Raw genomic sequence first — 18,848 nt, 5'->3', positions numbered from 1 at the left:
GAAGGAGGTCACACGCGGCGGAGCTGTAGGAAGTGTGGCGGGTGTATTTTATACTCGTTTTATAAAACACACAGAAAGCCGGGGTACAGCCCCCCCCCAACCCTCGCCCCCCCCCCCGTCTTGACTACAATTCGCGAGTGGCGCCTTCGTTTCACGCAAGGGTTCCGCGAACACTCAACACTCTCACTCACACTCTCACTCACGGAGCGACGACAGAGAGCGACAAACTGAGAAGATAACGAGACACGTGTCTGTGTGCACCACGCGTATGTGTCTGTGTGCACGTGTGTGTCTGTGTGCACGTGTGTGTGTGTCTGTGTGCACGTGTGTGTCTGTGTGCAGTGGGGAGTGTAGCGGTTAGCGTGTTGCGCTACGAATCTGGCGACTCGAGTTCGATTCCCGCTCACGGCCAACGCCAGTGACGATTATTTGAACCGGTCCTGGGCCTCCCCTAGGTCGACTCGGCCTCAAATGAGTACCTGGTGCGGTGTGTAAACATCGCCACTGGGGTGACAAAGGTGGCTGGGCGTGGTGCTGGCCACCCACCCCCTCGTGTGCCGTTCCGGCCTTCATATGTGCTCGCTAACAGCACTTGCCCCAACAGTCTTTTACAGGCTATACGGGAGAACTTTGTCTTTGTTTGTGTGTGTGAGTCTGTGTGCACGTGTGTGTATGTGTGAGTCTGTGTGTACGTGTGTGTGTCTGTGTCTTCAACCGGCATAAATAAATAATAGAAAGGTTCTAAATCTGTTCACAACAGACCCACGAAAGATGTTTGTTTTGTTGCAGGAGTAACATCTGAACAACAAAAATACTTTTAAAAAACAATGTGATGCTGTTTCTATCCAGTCTTTTGCTTGTTGTTTGTTGTTGTTGTTGCTGTGGGTAAACAAATGAGACGGGAGCTACTGTATCACCGTGTGGCTCACCGCAAGAGAGGACGTCACCTCACGTGACCTTTTGGCAACGGGGAGTAAGAAAGGTCGAGTCTTCGAAACGTCGGCAAACGACGGCGAAGTGTTCGTAAATAAACAACAACAACAATAAACAATAACAACAAACCGTAATAATTCGTGTTATTATAACCATAGCAACGTAACGTGAACACATAATGCGCTTCAAACAACATGGCTTTCCTGGATTTCATTTCATGCCGAACGGACAGAAAGGACGGACGGGACACACAAACACAGAGTTGAGATTTTTTTTGTTTGTTTGTTAAAAGTCCACGATATTCTCTGCACGCGAAGCGCCTGGCCTATTTACACTGTCGTCGAACGACCCCGAAACATATTTTATTCTCAAGAAAAATGACGAGAGCTCACAGCAGGAGCCTCCCGGCAAAATTCAGAAATGTCTAGTTAGTCGATTTTCTCTCTCCCTCCCTCTCTCTCTCTCCGTATTCCTCCATCTCTCGATCATCATCGTCATCGTTATAATCTCATCTTATTATCCTGCCAAATGAAAATGTAAAAAATAGACAGTGGCAGTCTTCATTTAGGCCCAGAGACGGGGAATCGGGATGCACAAAGTAGGCGATAAACCATCGAACCCCGAGCGCAATAAGAACCATCACACCACCATCACACCACCAGTCACAGTGATGTCAACGTCAGACCGAGCAGCCGGTGGTTTGACCAGCGCGCGCAACTCGCCATCTGCACGTCAGCGCGCAGTTCAAATCCGGTCCTGGGTTCAACTCAGACCCATGATGATCCTCATCATCGTCAACGTCATCCGGATCCTAATCATCGTCGACGGTTACATTTGCAACATCGCCTTGCCGGTAGTCACGTGGTCGTCTAATAATGAGACTTGCCCCCGCCCCCCTCCACACCCCCAAACTCCCACCCTCGAGCCCTAGACCTCCACACTCTCCGTCGTAGAAATGTGGAATTTGCACCACGTGCTTCGAACTGCCAGCTGAGAGGAGATGCGCCCACCGCTGGCCTGGCAGCTGGGAGACGCTTGTAACGACCAATGTGAATCATGGTGCTAGCGGTTATAGTCATTGCGGTAGTAGTAATACTAATACTACCCCGGGACTCCCCCCCCCCACACCACCCCCTCCATGGTGAGCGCGCAGGTAGCAGTGGTGAGCGTCGGTGGGAGACCATCAAACAGCATCCACCCTCAGCACCCTCACCACGCACCAAGCGCGCTCCTGCTGCGACACAAAACCAGCGAAAACGAACTCAGAGTGGCAGTAGTGGGGGGGGGGGCGGTGGAGGGGGCTGGCTGTGAGAGCGCGCGGGGGGGGTCACTCGCGGCCAGACACTGGCTCTATCCCTGAGCCTAGCCACACGAGTCATCCAGACACCAGCCCTACCCTAACCAGCCACCACCACGCCGCAAGCGCTCGCCCCTACACCTCTCAGACTAAGCCCGAGCGTAGCCCTACCACGACCAGAACTGGACGCAAGACGAGCCCCGTCCCGGACACACATTAGCCAACCAGACCCGAGCCCCCCTAAATCCCTGTGGACACCAGCCAAGCAGACACAAGCCTCCTGGCGTGGCCAAGCAGTCCCGAGCCTTACCCTAACACCCGACACAACTCGAGCACTCGCTCTGCACTTCGCTCACGAGCCAGCCAATCGGGCACGAGCTCAGCCCCCCTACCGCTAACCCACACAAGCCGGCCAGATGCTAACCCCCCCCCCTTGCAATAGATTACACGACTCGCCCTGGAACAATGCAGCCAGACAACTGCCCCCCCCAACCCTAAGCACACTCGGCAACCAGACATGAGCCCTACCCCACACCAACCAACCAACGAAAGTACAGCACTCGCCTTACCCCTAAACCCTACAATCTAGCCATCCTCTATCACTCGCCTTGCCCCTAAACCTCACTACCTAGTCAGCCTCTATCACTCGCCTTACCCCTAAACCCTACAATCTAGCCATCCTCTATCACTCGCCTCGCCCCTAAACCTCACTACCTAGACAGCCTCTATCACTCGCCTTACCGCTAAACCTCACTACCTAGTCAGCTTCTATTAGTCGCCTCGCCCCTAAACCTCATCATCTAGCCTGCCTCTATCACTCGCCTTACCACTAACCCCTACCATCTAGCCAGCCTCTATTTTTATCTTCAACTCTAACCAACCATCGCCAAGCAAGCACGAGCCCCCCCCCCCTAACCTATTTACTGAAGAGCCCCGACCACCATCCCTAGCCCGGCCTCTAACCCCACCACCGTCTCGCCCCCGACCCCCCCCCCCACCCCGGCGCCTCGCCCCGACCACTGCCGCCACTTCCTCGCTCGCCGCGTGGGTGTCGCGGTTTGGTCGCTGCTCGCGGCGACCGCACGGGGCGGTGTGTGGGGAGGGGGTGACGGGGACCCTCCCGGGGTGGCACCCAGAACTCGGAGCCATCGTTCCGCCTCGCGCGCGCCAATTGATTGCCATAGTTTCATCGTCCCACGCATTCCTCGCAGTCGCGAGCTCATTAAACTCGTCGCCGAGTAAAATAACAAATTTAAGGAGCAGGAAGAAAAAGGAAGGGGACCGGAACGTGATAAATGCCTATTCTTAGGGTTTTTCGGTAAAGTCACGTAGGTAAAAAATTTAAATTAATGAAAGTAAAAAATGATACAGCTATCGTGCTGTGACGGTTCCACCTGAAGACGGAAGCTTGTGTTGCCTCCGAAACGTCGTGAGTTTTATTTTATTTTTTATTTTACTTTTATTAATTTTAATTTTTTACCTACGTGCCTTTACCGAAAACACCTAAGAATATGAATCCTTGCAGTCACGAAAGCTTCAAATCTAGAAGTGATAAATGCCACTTGGGACGCAGGCGATGACGCGCGCAGAAGGCGGATTGTGCAGTTTCGTCATCTCGCTCAAGCGGAGCAATCCCTTCGACTTGCTGTTGACGATCCCAGTGACGGAGACGCGCACAGCTCGTTCACCTTGCAGCTACGCGGGCCCAGAGTGGGCTGGGCGACCCACGCGAGTTGGTGAACGCACAGAAAGAAAAAAAACTTTAAAGTTAGAGGCAGTAGCTTCGCCATGGAATCTACAATGAAGTCACAATAGGCATCATCAGACCGCGCGCCCGTCGCCACGACGCTGTCGCTCGGTGGCAAAGGCGCAGCCCTGCAATTGCCGACGCACGCTGGAGGCCTCTGTCGCGCGAGGTTATTTTTGGCCGACTCTTGCTCGCTGGCCGTACGACTCGGAAGGGCTGGCGGTAGCCACCACGTGACCTCCACAGCACGCGACCCCGTCGACCGATCGTCGACTAACTGTGATGTCTCCGGCGAGCAAATAACCACGCTTCTGACAGTAACTTTAAAGTATTTGTCTTCGTTGTGGAACGTTTCAAACTCGTGCTGGACAACCTGGGACACACAGCAGTGTGCAGGAGGAGTGGGGCGGTAGCTACGCGACCTTTAAAGACCGTCCACCCCTGAGCGAGGAGTTGCGCAACCTGGTCGCATGCAACTTGGTCGCACGCGACTGAATCGCCCGTCCGTGGACGTCTGTGCAACCGGTTGGGCAAGTTTCAAACAAGACCGCAACAAAAACACTTGTAAAAGAGCAGACACGGATACGTGTGCATTATGGAGAGGAAAAAGAAAACATCAACAGTTCCTGCAGAACTGCACTGTAGCCCTCTTGTATTCGGTGACCATCAACGTCAATTTGAGCAAATGCGACCGTCTGACAGCAGCAGCAGCGAGGCAGCGATAGACGACTGCGAACCGCTTTCGTCTAAATTGGAATTCACCAGCACATCACGTGGTCACCCCCCACGCTGAGTCGCGCAACCGGTTGCCTGCGATCGAGATGGAACTTTGCTCTTGCGGTGAGACCGAGCACGTTGTGATGCTGCTGCTGAGGCTGCTGCTGCGCTGGCAGTCAAGAATACAAACTCAACACATTCCGTGCCAATAACGCTGCCTTCAAACAGAAAGTTACAGGTGACGTTTCTCGCCAATTGGCCTTGCTCGTAGCACGTCAGTAAGAAGGGCCATGTCCCGAAACGTTGCCAATTACATCATCTACTCTCAAGAGATTGGCTCGGCGATTTTGGTCGGTTGCGCAGCTAATCGCTCAGATGTGGACCCAGCTGAAGAACCGACGCTGGTCCGGGTCGTACGTCGGATGACGCATCTCATTGTTGCACACACGTACTCTCTAAAATGTCCAATGTACGCCGGGAGCTCGTTCATCGTGCCCATAAAGATACAAGCGAGACGTTCTAAACGAATCAATCAAAGCAAGCGACGTGAAATATAAAAAAAATTTATAATAAAAAAGTCCAGAGGTTAAAGTTCACCGCAGGTTTTTTTTTTCGACTCAGGGTCACGCGCTAAGAAATCTGCGGCAGCCGCTCGCGACTCCGGGGTCAGAGTTCGGAACTTCCGCGGATTTTTATTCTTCTCCTCTTCCTCTACTCACGTGTTCACGTGTTCAGTTTAAAAACCGTTTAAAGTGTCCTCTTGGCTATAGAAGTGCTTTCCGTTTTATGTATCATCTCCCTCCCTCTGCATCGTAAAGTCCACTCGCCACGCGAGCACCTGCACATCTGTGTGTGTGTGTGCACGTATGTGAACACGTGTGTGTACACTTATGGGTGCACTTGTACGCGTGTGTACACCTGTACGTGTATACACTTGCACGCATGTACACCTATGTGTACACAGGTGTGTGTGTGTGTACACTTGTGTGTATACACCTGTGTGTGTGTAGACGTGTGTCTGTGCGTACACATCTGTGCACGTGGGACCCGCGCGCGTACCTGTACCTGCGGTACTTATCTACCTGTACGGCGCGGGGTGGGGGAGTGTCGGGGTATGAGTGAGTCTTGGTGGCAGTGGTAGTGGGATTAGGGCAGGGGTCAGCAACTAAAATCACAAGAAGAGACATTTTTTTCGAATCCGTTACAAAACTCAATATTTCAAGAGCCGCAATGCATGTGAATACGCACATACAGAACGTGTCGGAGCAGTCGCATGCGACTCGGGAACCGCACGTTGCCGACCCCTGGGTTAGCGCAAGAGGAGGAGGAGGAGGGGTGAGGAAGGAAGAGGCGGCGTTCTTCCATCTCCGAATAGAGACATTTCATGATGTTGAGAAATCGATGTCGCCTCTATGCGACCCCCTCCCCTTCCTGCTCGCCCGAGGCGGCGTGACGCTCTACGCCTCGGGGTTTCTTTTTGTGTCGAGAACCAAAAACTGAGTGTCGGGGTTCGTGGCGAGACCGCGCGCGCCATGCTTAGTGTCCATACGACAGCCAGGTGAGGTGGGGGGGGGGGTCCACGTGGCTTTAGCACACGGGGAGTTGGGATGGAGTCGGGGGTTAATTGGGGGGGGGGCTGGGGGAGAGGCAGGGGAGGGGGGCTGGACATAATTGGGCTTCGCCTGACACAAACATACACCACGTGACCGACTCTTAATTAATGCACTTATTAAGTCACGTGTCGTCACGCTTACGGATTGGTTAATTAAACGATGATCGACCTCCCCCCCGCTGCCCCCTCCCCCCCAAATCCCTCATTTATATCAACACCCCCCCCCCTCTTCACGACACTTGCTTGGGCTAATCACGTGGGAGCCCCCCCCCCCGCCCATCGATTTGAGTTCTTGATGAGTCACATGATCAAGGCACTGAGGCGCATCATCATTATCATCATCATCGGCTATCATCATCATCGTCTAGCATCATCATCAGCATCGCCAGCAGCTCCGCGTGCCCTTAACCCCGCGCGGTCTGCATCGAGATCTCGGCGGCGGTGTTGGAGTGGTTGGGGGGGGGGGGAATGCTTCCTGCGGTGGTGGTGAGCAGGCAGGTGAGTGGCGAGTAGGTTGAGGAGGCAGGGATCATGGGGAGAGGAGGAGGGAGAGATCATGGGGAGAGATCGGGATGGGAGGCGGGAGCACGGTGGTTGACGGTGGTAAGTTAAGCAGCGGTGAGGGTGACGAGAGGGGTTGAGTGGTGACGAGGGGGTGCAGGACGTGGGAGCGTTGCAGTTGGATCAAGACGGTGTGGTCAGGATAAGGCTGGTAGTGGTGAGGGTGAGGAGGGTAAGTGGTTAGAGGTGGTGAGGAGGAGGAAGAGGGAGGCAGACTGATTAATGATTCTCCAATGCGCGGTGCGTGCGGGGCATCCTAATGCCTGCCCGGGGATCTAAGCGACTCTCAGCGCTTACAGCCGGGACGGGGGGGCAGGGGGTGAGCGCCGCGGGAGGAGGGGGGGGGCAAGGAATTGGGGAGGAGGCTAGGAGGGAATTCATTAACTGGACGGGGGAGGGGGTACACAGGCACAAACTCATATTCATCTCCGCTCAGTAACGAGTAAAAAAAACCCTGGTTCTCGCAAAATAAATACATCCGCTATTGCACCAGAGAGAGAAAGTGGGGGGGGGGGATGGAAGTTGGTGGGGGGGGGGGCTCTTAGGGGGAGGGGGGGTGCAATTTGCGCATCCCGCCTGGTCACGTGGCCAGTTCGGGGTGGGGGGGGGGGGGTTAAGTGCCGACAAGTTCGATAATAAAACCAATAATACAAAACTTCGACTTAGCCCACGACACACGACTCTAATTACGTCTGTTATAAGATTATTATTTTTTTTGCTTGATTATTCTTTTAAAGGCGGGTCATTTTTAATATATACGGCATATAGATAGCGTGAGTGTGTGATTCATTGTTGCAACGGCTCGCTTAGCAAGGACCCACGGCTTCTTCAAAAGAGTGCACGAGTGAAATGGGAGCCGCCGTCACCATCATGATCATCATCACGATCATCATCATCATCCTGATCATCACCGTGATCATCATCACGATCATTATCATCATGATCATCATCACGATCATTATCATCACGATCATTATCATCATCACGATCATGATCACCATGATCACCATCATCATGATCATCATCTTCAGACCACGTGACGCTCCTTATTGCTTGAATCGGGATCGGCGTGATGGCTGACTTCGTGGACCACTGAGCGAGCGATCGAAGGCAGCGCAGCCTTCGATCGCTCGTCCCCCGCCCGTTCGGGCTCCACTCGTAGTGCGCGCGCACCGCGCGGACTCCGACTCCTCAGTTAGACTCATGGAGTGACGAGGTGTGTGTGTGTGTTTGTGTGTCAGTGAGTGTCTGTGTGTGTGCGGGTCAGTGTGGGGAGCGGCGGCGTTGCAGTCAACGCGCCGCGCTACGAATCCGGCGACCCCAGTTCAAATCTCGCTCACGGCCAGCATCGGCAACAAATATCTGAACCGGTCCTGGGCCTCCCCTAGGTCGACTCAGCCTCAAATGAGTACCTGGTGCAGTGCGTTAACATCGCCACGAGGGAGAGAAAGGTGGCCGGGCGCGGCGTTGGCCACTCATCCCGTCGTGTGCCGTACCAGCGTTCAGAGGTGCTCGCTAACAGCACTTGCCCCAACAGTCTGTTAAGGCTACACGGAGGATCTTTGTCTTTGTGCGTGTCAGTGTCGTTCGCACGAACCCGACCCGGCCTCGTGATTTCCGAGGCTCCATTTCGCGCGACCATCCACCACGATCCGGCTTTCCATGTTTGCCAGAGTTCTCCTTTCAACTGCACATTAAGTCGGCACACGCCGCACGCGCCTCGCGAGTGCTAAACGCGTCAATCAAAACGCGGAGCGCTCTTCTTAAACCTCAATTTAAAATCAGGGCCGTCAGCGTCACGCGGGGAACAAAGATAAAGATCCCCCGTGTAGCGTTTAACGGACTGTTGGGGCAAGTGCTGTGAGCGAGCACCAACGGAGGTCGGCACACCACACTAAGGGGGGGTGGGTAGCCAACATCACGCCCGGCCGCCTTTGTTTCTCCAGTGCTGATGTTTTACGCACATCGCACCAGTCGGGAGCGGAAATCGAGTTGCCGTGATCGTAGCGCAGTGCGCCAACCACTTTGACACCGCTCCCCACGCGGGGAGCACACGCACACACACACAAATATCGGTCTCCGTTGCAATCAGCGCTCCCTCCGCCAAGTGGAGACGTGTTCACCAATCATCAGGCGCGTGTAGTTTGATGACGACCCAATCGGCATTCTGATCATTTGTTGCACGCGCAAGAAGCACACTGACCATGGTGGAGGTGGGGTGGGCGGGGCTCAAGATGGCATAAAGTTGGGCAACCCCAATGCGACCCGAGCCCCCCCTCCCTCCCTGCCCCACTTACTCGGCTGGCTCCAACTTAATTTCGGCCGCCCCACTGCTCGCGCTGTTGCTGTTTCCAACATTGTTGCTGCTGCTGCTGCTACCGCTGTTGCCGCTACTGTTGCTGCTGCTGCCGCCACTACCGCTGTTATTGTTGACAGTGGCGGCCGACACGACGACGGCAACGGCGGTGGAGGCGGCGGGCGACGCGGCGCCGGCCACGACGCCGTCCTGCTTGGCCGCCCGGTGCCACTTCTTCACGTGCTTGATGAGCGTGGCGTGGACGTTGAAGGCCATCTGGCACACGTCGCAGCGGAACGCTTCTCCTCCTCCACCACCTCCAGCCACTCCTCCTCCTCCTGCCGCCGCCGCCGCCGCCACCGTTCCGCCGCTGCCCTTGAGGTGCGTCTTCATGTGGCGCGTCAGCTTGCTGCTCTGCGCACATGCGTAGCTGCACAGCTCGCACTTGTAGGGCCGCTCGCCCGTGTGCGACCGCCGGTGGACCGTGAGGTTGCTGCCGTTCTTGAACGACTTCCCGCAGAACTCGCAGCGGTTGCTGCCGGCGCCGCTGCCGCCGCCGGCGCTCCCGGAGCGCCCGTTGCTCGAGCTGGCGGGACTGCCCGCGCTGGGCTCGGAGCTCGTGTCTTCGCCAGACTCGCGCTGCTGCTGCTGCTGGTGGTGCTGCCGGTGGTGGTGGTGGACGTGCGGCTGCAGAGGGGGCGAGGCCGTCGACAGCTGGAGGCTGCCATTGTCGGACGAGGCCGAGGAGCAGGCGAAAGGAGAGCGGCGCGACTGCGAGTCGCCGACGATCCCCGACGTCACGGCGGAGCCCGGCACGGAGCCCGGCAGGGAGCCGAGCCCCAGGGACGCGAACCCCTCCTTCTTGAGCTGCTGGCGGGAGGACGCGTAGCTGGCCAGCCACTGCGAGTACACGTTCTCCGTGGGCAGCGCGGACAGCGGGGCCAGCGACGAGGCCGGCGGAGCGAGGGGGCTGCCCCCGACGTCCGCCTCCCGTTCCAGCTTGATGCGTTTGCCCGGCATGATGGGGCTGCCCCCGGACGCGCGGCCCCCCTGCAGGGCCGAGGGGCTGCCCCCGCGGCCGTTCACGGCGTCCTCGCCGCACCCCCCCGCCGCGTCGCCCCCCTCGAAGCCGACGGCGGTGCCTGCGGCGGCGGCGGCGGCCGCCCCCTTCCTGCGGGGGCTGAAGGCGTCGTGCAGGTGGCCTCGCAGCAGCAGCGCGTCGAGGCCCAGGCGGTCGGGAGCGCCGCACACGAGGGCGTCCAGGGAGAATGCGGCGGTGCCCTTGGCGTCGAAGGGCAGCCTGCCCACCGCCGCCGTGCCACCACCGCCGCCGTTACCTCCCACGCCGCCCGTGCCGCCGCCGCCCTTGGCGAGCGTTTCCGACTGGGCGACGCGGCTGTCGGCATTCCTGAGCGCGGGCAGCAGTAGTTGCTGCTGCCCCGCGGCCGGGCCTCCGGGCAGCAGCGCGAGCTTGGAGTCAGAGGAGCAGGAGGTGGAGAGCGTCCGGCGCAGCAGCGCCTCGCTGAACGGCCGGCTGTTGCTCAGGCTCATGATGGCCGCGCTGGCAGACATGGCGTGGGAGAGCGCGTCCCGGGTGGCGCGGCCGCGCTCCGCAGCCTCGTCGTCGCCCACCTCCTCCTCCTCGTCGCCCTCCTCCTCCTCGTCTTCGTCCTCGGCCTCGGCTTCGACCCCGTCTGGGTGGAGGCACCGCACACGCATGGGAGAGGGGAGCGGGACAGTGATGGCATGATCATCGTCATCATCATCATCGTCGTCGTTATCAGCAGCAGCAGCTGTAGAAGCAGTACCATCATTATGATGAGTAGAAATAGGAGCATCTGCAATAAAAACAGAAGCAATGGTAGAGGAAATAGCATCATCATCGAGTAACAATTTATACTCATGATGTGACCACACCTTAACAATGCGACTACACCCCAACGATGTAATTCTTAACACGAAAGTGCTCACAACCTCCACTAAGCGTTCCATCCTCACCCTCCACGTCATCTTCATCCGACTCCTCCAAATCCGCGTCTCCCTCCCCTTCTTCCTCCTCCACCTCTTCCTCCTCCTCCACCTCGTCTTCCTCTTCCTCCCCCCCCACCGCCTCGCCGCCCCCGTTCCCGGCCACGGCCACCGCCGCCGTCGACGCCGTCGTCGTCGCCGCGCCCGTCGGGCCCGGCGAGGCCACCACGGCCGCGGCCGCCCGTGCCGAGAAGTCGTTGCAGTACTGGGCGACCACGGAGCGCAGCACGGAGCTCGCGCTGCCCGGCGGCGCGGGGCCCCCCCCCCCGTCTCCGCTCGCCGCCGCCAGGGTCCGGTTCCGGGGAGCTCCCCTCGGCGGCGTGGCCTTCCTCAACCTTGACCCGGGCCAGAGGGTCCGGGGTGATGGACGGGGAAGATGACGATGATGCCGGTTGTTGTTGTTGTTGCTTGCTGTCGTGTCGCCGCCGGTGCTGGTTGTGGTGGTGGTGGAGGAGGAGGAGGTTCGGGTGGTGGTGGTGCTGGTGGTGGTGGTGCGTGCGCATGTGGCGTTTGAGCTTGCTGGCCTGTGGGGAGGCATGGGGGGGGGGAGGAATGTGTTGGGGGGGGTGGTGTAAGGGGGGTTTTGGGGAAGAAATGACATGACGGGAGAGAAGAGGTGAGGATATTGCAGGTGGTAGGAGAGAGGAGTAGAAGATGATGCCGGGAGATAATATCACAAGAGATGAATGAGCAGGAGGTGAAATAGGAAGAGAGGACGAGAGATGGCAGAGCAGAGAAAATTGGGTGGCAGGAGATGAGACGCAATGAGATGTGGTGAGACGCGAGAGTGGAAGAGATGACAGGTAATGAGATCAGAGCAGACGACGGGCGAAGTCGGGGTATGAGGTCACGAGAAAGCGGGAGCGCAGAGGGCAAGAGGGAGGCAATATATATATCATCGATTAGCACGACAGTCACAGTCACGTGAGATCAGCATCCACGATAGCAGCGGCTCAGAGATAAAATAATCGCCTCACTTCACTAGGAGAGGCCTTTTCCAGTCTCCACACTCCTCACCATGGGCCAGAGTGAGGGCCAGACCCCACGGCTAGTCTTCTCTATGGCCAGGGCTCTGGTATAGATACCTTATAAGGTCATGGGTAAGGTTAGGCTATGCCTAGGAATGTGTTTATGGTGTGGGCCCCACAAGACTCAATGTAGGGTTTAGGGGGTACAGAAACATATTATTTGGGTTTTTCGGTAAAACCACGTAGATAGAAAAAAATGAACCCGTAAAAACAAAGTTTTTCACTATAAATCCTTTATATGCGTGGCGGCTAGAGTCCTCTCGTCCTCTGGCTTGAGATGGCTGCCACCTATGGGTCAGATGATTGCCTGCCACCATTAAGCAATTGGTAATTACATATAATTTTTTTCCTAAAAAGTGTAAAATTTTGGAAAAAAATTTTCACGAAAATTAATTATCACGCACAACGAGTCTGCGTGCAAAATGTCAGCTCGATTGGATCACGGGAAGTGGGTAAAAAAACGACCGAAAGATTTGTACGGTCGTAAGCGCGCAAGCAAGCAAGTGAACTTAATATAAAGGATTTAAAAATATCACGACGTTTCGATCGCAACAGGTGATTATTACTTGTGTTACGATCGAAATGTCGTGATATTTTTTCTATCTACGTGGCTTTACCGAAAAACCCAAAGAATATGAATTCCTGCAGTCACGAAAGCTTGAAGTCGGTACAGAAACAGTCTTAGGATTTAGAGCCTAGAGGATTAGCATGGCAATTTATGACCCACAGGACTAGGTTAATGGTTTAGAACCTAGGATTTAGGCTCTTTACGTTTGATATTGGAGTTTAGGGCCTAGGCTTTAGGCTCTATAGGTCTGGGGTTGGGGTTTAGGCCCAAGGGTTTAGGTTCCACGGGGCTTGGGGTTTCGAACCTAGGGTTTAGGCTCTATAGATAAGAGCTTGGGGTTTAGGGCCTAGGGTTTAGGCTTGTTAGGGCTGGGCTTGGGGTTTAGGCTCGACAGGGCTTGGGTTGGCGGTTCACGAGCTAGGCCCGAGGCTGCCCTGGCGCCGCACCTGGGAGCAGGCGTGCTGGCACACGCGGCAGCGGTAGGGCCGCTCCCCGGTGTGGCTGCGCCGATGAACCACGAGGTTACTCTGAAACTACACATTGCGCGCCGGTTAGCGAGCGCCTATTGCCCACGCGCCATAGCCGTCGGCGCAGCTACACCACCGAGGCGATGGCTGGGCCAGCACCACCGCACGCCCACGCCGCCGCCTTTTGTCTCTCCTCCACCAAAGCCATAAACTGACGGTGACCCACAAACCGCCACACACCGGAGTACACGTGCTCAAGTGCGGTCGGGGTTTGCTTGTTTTCTAGTCTGAGTCTATCTAGGAGAGACCCAAACCAGCCTGAATACATTGCGTTTTGTCACAACACGTCATTCGACTAATGAATTACCTGCCCTAATTAGATATTGCCCATCATTTTTGTAAGGTCGATAAATTGCAAAACACTTTTGTGGGAAATGCCAACGGGTTCTCGTCTAACAGAACCACTCATGCCTTCCATAGGAATGTGGAATTTCGAACACTTGCTCGAGGCAAATGAGAGCCGCCCATTGCCTCGAACGATCAGGGAAACTCCTGGACCTGTTAAAAGGTGAGGGCGCAGCCCTGCAAGTGTTCGCTCACGCCACCGGGAGTACTCACACTAAACCCCACCACATGCAACCTTCCACCCATAGACTCTGGGTTTACCCACGTATCCTGCTGGGTGGACTCGAGGCGCTATCCTGCACGTCAGCGCATAACGGCTTCATAATAATAACGCGCATTTGCACGGACGATATTTGCATAAACCTCATTTGAATAAGACTCTGGACTGAGACTAATGATTTAACTCCCACTGGATTTAATCGTCGTCATTAAAGGAAGAGTCTCACGCGTGTTGGGGTTGCGTAGGGTGAACTCTCAATGCAGAAGTCCCCGGTTCAATCTCCCGTCGTGGCAGCTGAAACAATCGTGCAAGTTTATACAATTCTGTTAACTGTTGTCATTGTTTTGTTGTTTGTCTTGTTATTATTGTTGTTGTTTACTTTGTCTATCGTTGAGGTTGCTGGAGGTTTTGTTTGCCGTTGACGTTACGTTTCGTCGTGATTGTAACATTGCTATTTCAGCGGAGTTGGCCAAACATCTCAGTGTAGGACCACAGAGCTTGGGCAACTGCTGGCGCGCCGCTTCTGGCCGCCTTCCCGCGCGTCTCCATGATTCGCGTGAACGATGCTCAAGATCTAAAATCAACAAGTGCGATGTCACGTAATGCGTGTTGTTTGTTGGCCAGGGCACGTGGGTATCCCTTGGGGCCAAACTTCCCCTCGTTAACCCCTCCACCACCCGACAAGATTTCCACGTTCACAAAGATATCCTTTATACGTGCCAGTGATAATAATGATATAATTTGTTTTTAAAAATTCAACACATTTATCAATAACACTGTGTGGCCAGGAAATGAAAAACAACAGGTGACGTTTCAGGCAATGGCCCTTTATCAGAGCACATCGATACAGAGGCCGCAGTTTTATCCACTTTTCCTTTTTGACCTATGTGCTCTGAAAAAGGGCCAGTGCCCGAAACGTCGCTTTATTATAGGTCACCTTGAAGCTCTTCCCGCAGAACTCGCACGACTTGCGCGCCGCGCTCCCGGCCGCCGTGGGCAGGGCGAGCGACGAGGCGAGGTCGGGCGGGGGTCAGCGACCCCGTCACGGGGGGCCGAGCCCCGTTGCCGCTAGGGGTCTGCAGCGGGGAGAGGGGACCCCCTCCTAAAGATCCCAGTCCGGGGGTCCCGAGGAAGCTCAGGGTCCCCGGCGGAGACTGCAGGAGACGCGGTCTCCCCGGGGAGATTGGCGGAGTGGAGCCGCTGTTGTTGCTGCAACCGCTCAAGTTGTTGTTGTTGTTGATTCCGCCGCTGCTGTTGTTGTTATTGTTGTTGCTATTGTTGTGTTGGCTGGTGTTGTTGGCCAGTTCTCGGAGCCGGCGAGGAAAAGTCCATGCCGGGCTCCATGGTGATCTGCGCCACCCCGCGCTGCCCTCCGGCCGATGCCCCCGCTGCCGCCCCCTGGCCCCGCGGCCCCTCCGAGACACGGGGGGCAGCAAGTGATCTTCACCGCCGCGCCCCGAGGGCAGCTGCTGCTGCTGCTGCTGCGGCGGCGTCTGGTGGTGCGTGGCGTGGCGGGTTGTGGTGGTGGGCGTGGTGGGGGTGGTGGTGATGGTGACCAGGAGTGCTGAATAGCGGCGGTGTCCCCAAGCGCACGTCACCCAGCCCAACGCCGACCCCTGCCAACCGCAACAAGTTCAGCGGGCTGCCCTCAAAGGGCAGCCCCGCGGCCGACGAAGCCGAAGCCGTGAGCTGCATCGGAGCCACCGACTCCGCCGTGGAGATTCCAAGCCTCGCCGCCGCGGCCGAGGCGACGGCCGGCGGTGCCGCAGACGAGGCGGAGGACGATGAGGCGCTGCCCCCGCCGACTCCCGCCGCTCCCAACCGAGGGCTGCCCCCGGCGTCGTCGGCCTCGGGGCTGCCCCGGCGCTGGGCAGCGCCCGCGGTTGGTGTCGCTGGTGGGCGGCGGTGGCGGCGGCGACGATTCCGCCACCACCCCCACCAGCCGCACCTCCTCCAGCCACGCCGCCGCCGCCGGTGGCCACTCCACGTTCCAGGTAGATGCCGATGCCGTGCGCGCGCTGCGCATGCTGCATGAGAGGCCACGCGGCACGGAAACACGCGGCCGCACGAGACGCAGACGTGGGCGCTCGGCTCGGCCTTACCTGCAGGGAGACAGCCAAACATGTGCGGTGATTGGTTGCTCGATTAGCTAATTCAATAATTGCGTGCGTAATTTAGACATCGTCATCATTATTATCATGGTCATAATAATCGTGTTGCAGCAGCAGCAGTGCCCGATTCACAAATACGAAGGAGGAGGCATCATCACAGCGATTCACCACTCCGCTACTCCAGGGGCAATCATCTGGCTCATCAACCACCTCCAAGCTGTTGATCGTAACATCAACATCGGCCATGTGGAGACACATCAGTGCTGGGCGCGTTAACCGGCCACCTCGCCCCTGGTGCACCGTGGGGGGCAATTGCAAACAGCACTTGCCCCAATAGCCTGTGTAGGCTACATGGGGGTCTTTGTCTTTGTCTGCGCGTGCGGCGCGGTCGAGCAAAAATAAACCTCGACCAAACAACGCGAACTCTCCCCCTGCCACGCTCTTTCCACACTCCCTTCTCTCCCTACCACCCTCTCTCTCTCTCTCCTTCCATATCTCTCTCCCACGCACTCCCTCCCACTTTCTCCCTGCTCTGCCTCAAGCCTAGAGAGCAAATCCCTGCCCCGGTCATTCTGGCCGTCATGATCATCACCATCATTGCTGCTGCTGATGATGATGATGGATGACGACAGTGATGATGATGGATGACGAGAGTCGCAGACGGATGAAGTTTAAGCCTCCAGCACCCCCCCCCTCAAATGAGGGCCCCCTCCCTCCACCCAAACCTGGGTCCCCCAGGTGGGGTTATGGGGGTCGCGGATAGGGGTCAGATGGTCAGGGGTCTCGCGGTAACGGGGTCACGGCTGTGGAATGTCGGGTTAATCTAAAGCCTCGACTGCAGAGGCGAAGGGGAGTGAGCGGGTGGGGGACGGGCGGAGCCCTGGTTGGGGGGGGGGGGCAACGTCAACTCCCACGAATACCCCCCCCCCCTCCGTTTAATTCGGGTTCCCAATGTGGCTCGGAGGTCGGAGGACGCGGAGACGGCGGAGCGGGAACGGCCGTCGAGACCTCCGGGGGGTTCCTCGCTCCGCGTCTCGGGCCCCGACCACAGCGGCGCTGCTGACGACACCCCGGAGCTCGCGGTTCAACAGTTTACATCAAGAAGTGCGGCCAACACCGCGCTGCAGGCAGACACAAACATTGCCCCGTACAGCCTCGGACAGGCTGTTGGGGCAAGTGCTGTTAGCGAGCACCTATGAGGGCCGACACGATATCACAAGGGGGTGGGTGGGTGGCCGGCACCACGCCCGGCCCCCTTTGTCTCCCCAGTTGCTGATGTTTGCACACTGCTACCAAGTACCCATTTCAAAGGCTGAGCCGACCTAGGGGAGGCCAAGGACTGCTTTAAATGTGTTCCGCTGACATTGGTCGTGAGCAGGAATCGAACGTGGCTCGCCGCAACACTGGCGCTCCTCATACCCACAGACACATACAGACACAAAGATCCCCCGTATAGCCTTAACAGACTGTAGGGGCAAGTGCTGTTAGCGAGCACCTATAAAGGCCGACACGGCACACGAGGCAGTGGGTGGCCAGCACCACGCTCGACCGCCTTTGTCTCCCCAGTGGCGAACACCAAACTCACAGCCGCCAACCGTCTTCCCCGAAATAATCGACAAATCGATGCGTCGTTAATCGGTGACTATTTAATCGACCATCGTATGCGCCCTGAGGGCTGTCTCTCTTTGAGGATCAGTCCATGAACACTGAGCCCCGAGAGGACGTTTGTGATGAACTCGGTGGCGGTAGCCAGCTTGGCATGGGCCCAGGCGCACGGAATTAAATATGCCCCCCCCCCACTTCCTCCAGTGTCCAATTCCTCCCCCCCCCGCCGCCGCCTCTCAGGGGTCCGGCACAGTTGCACCGCCTGCACACTCCTTGAAAATATAATAATCTACGCCACTGCTGTCTTAGCCCCCCCCCAGACCCCCCTTTTAGTCCCCCCCCGCTTCCCTCCCCCCTCCACACACACCCGGACCACCCCCGCACCCTGCTGCGTAGGAGGAGGAATGTTGGATGGCATTGGAAGTCTCGGAAGAGTGAAATCATTAGTTTTAAAAGTTGGAGCTGTCAGGAGTTTGGGTCAATTCTCCACACAGCGGCGCAAGGTCAGGGCCAAGGCCATTCGAGGCGGCCCATCTCCATTATTAATGAGCAGGGGGCTGATGGGGGGGGGGGGGGTTAAATAAATAAATACCAAACTAACTGAACAAACGAATACGTTAGTTGGCAGATAGGCTGGCGAACGAATACAACAACACGGTGTGTGGATGTATAACAGACGGCGACAAATCGAAATCGTGACCCCGTCTCAGTCGCGGTGCAGACAGAGAGAGAGAGAGCGGTGCGCGTGGTTGTGTTACAGTGAGAGAGAGGGGGGAGAGATGGAGAGAGAGAGAGGGGTGGGAGAGGAGGCTTGTATGTCTGGGCTTGAACCAGGGAGCAGGGAATCGACAGCACGGACCGCTGTAGGTGGGGGGTGGAGAGGAAGCTCCACACCAACCTGAGTTCGATTCCCGGCCACGGGCAACATCAGTGGACGGGTGATGTCTGAAATGGTATCGCGACCTCTCGCCTACCTCCCTTCACTTATTCGCAATGACCATCGTGGTGAAGTATGGTCAACCCCCCCCCCCCCCCCCCCAGCAATGGTAAAAGCGCTTCCAATCTTGCCGCGTTGAACCCAGGAGGGTCCTGCCAAGTAGGGGAGCGACGTCATTTGCAGGTAATGTCTCAGCATTGGGATGCGGTTTGGCCAATCGCAGTTACACTGCGCGTGTGCGTGTGTTCTTTTAGCTTTGGGAGGAAATTGGAGAACACAGAGGAAACCCATGTGGAACAAGCGGAGAACACATAAA

At 56.9% G+C, this 18,848-nt stretch overlaps 1 protein-coding gene across 1 annotated transcript in view; it reads right to left on the bottom strand.

Moving 5' to 3' along the window:
- Positions 1 to 7,408: 7,408 nt before the first annotated feature.
- The window catches only part of LOC144727510 (uncharacterized), a 15,791-nt gene continuing 4,351 nt past the window's right edge, over positions 7,409 to 18,848 (bottom strand). Inside the window, exons 2-9 of the mRNA XM_078606386.1 lie at positions 16,973 to 17,049; positions 15,526 to 15,981; positions 14,817 to 15,033; positions 13,422 to 13,465; positions 13,234 to 13,320; positions 11,296 to 11,715; positions 11,162 to 11,237; positions 7,409 to 10,857 (exon numbers count right to left, since the gene is read on the bottom strand). Of these exons, the coding sequence (XP_078462512.1) occupies positions 9,161 to 10,857; positions 11,162 to 11,237; positions 11,296 to 11,715; positions 13,234 to 13,320; positions 13,422 to 13,465; positions 14,817 to 15,033; positions 15,526 to 15,981; positions 16,973 to 17,049 (3,074 nt within the window). The 3' untranslated portion in view covers positions 7,409 to 9,160. The remainder of the gene's footprint in view (positions 10,858 to 11,161; positions 11,238 to 11,295; positions 11,716 to 13,233; positions 13,321 to 13,421; positions 13,466 to 14,816; positions 15,034 to 15,525; positions 15,982 to 16,972; positions 17,050 to 18,848) is intronic.

The sequence above is a fragment of the Lampetra planeri genome, chromosome 25 (assembly GCF_965212315.1).
Source record: "Lampetra planeri chromosome 25, kcLamPlan1.2.h2, whole genome shotgun sequence".
NCBI classification, from domain to species: Eukaryota; Metazoa; Chordata; class Hyperoartia; order Petromyzontiformes; family Petromyzontidae; genus Lampetra; species Lampetra planeri.
The sequence above is the reverse complement of the archived record's forward strand: the minus strand, read 5'-3'. Positions and strand labels throughout refer to the sequence as shown.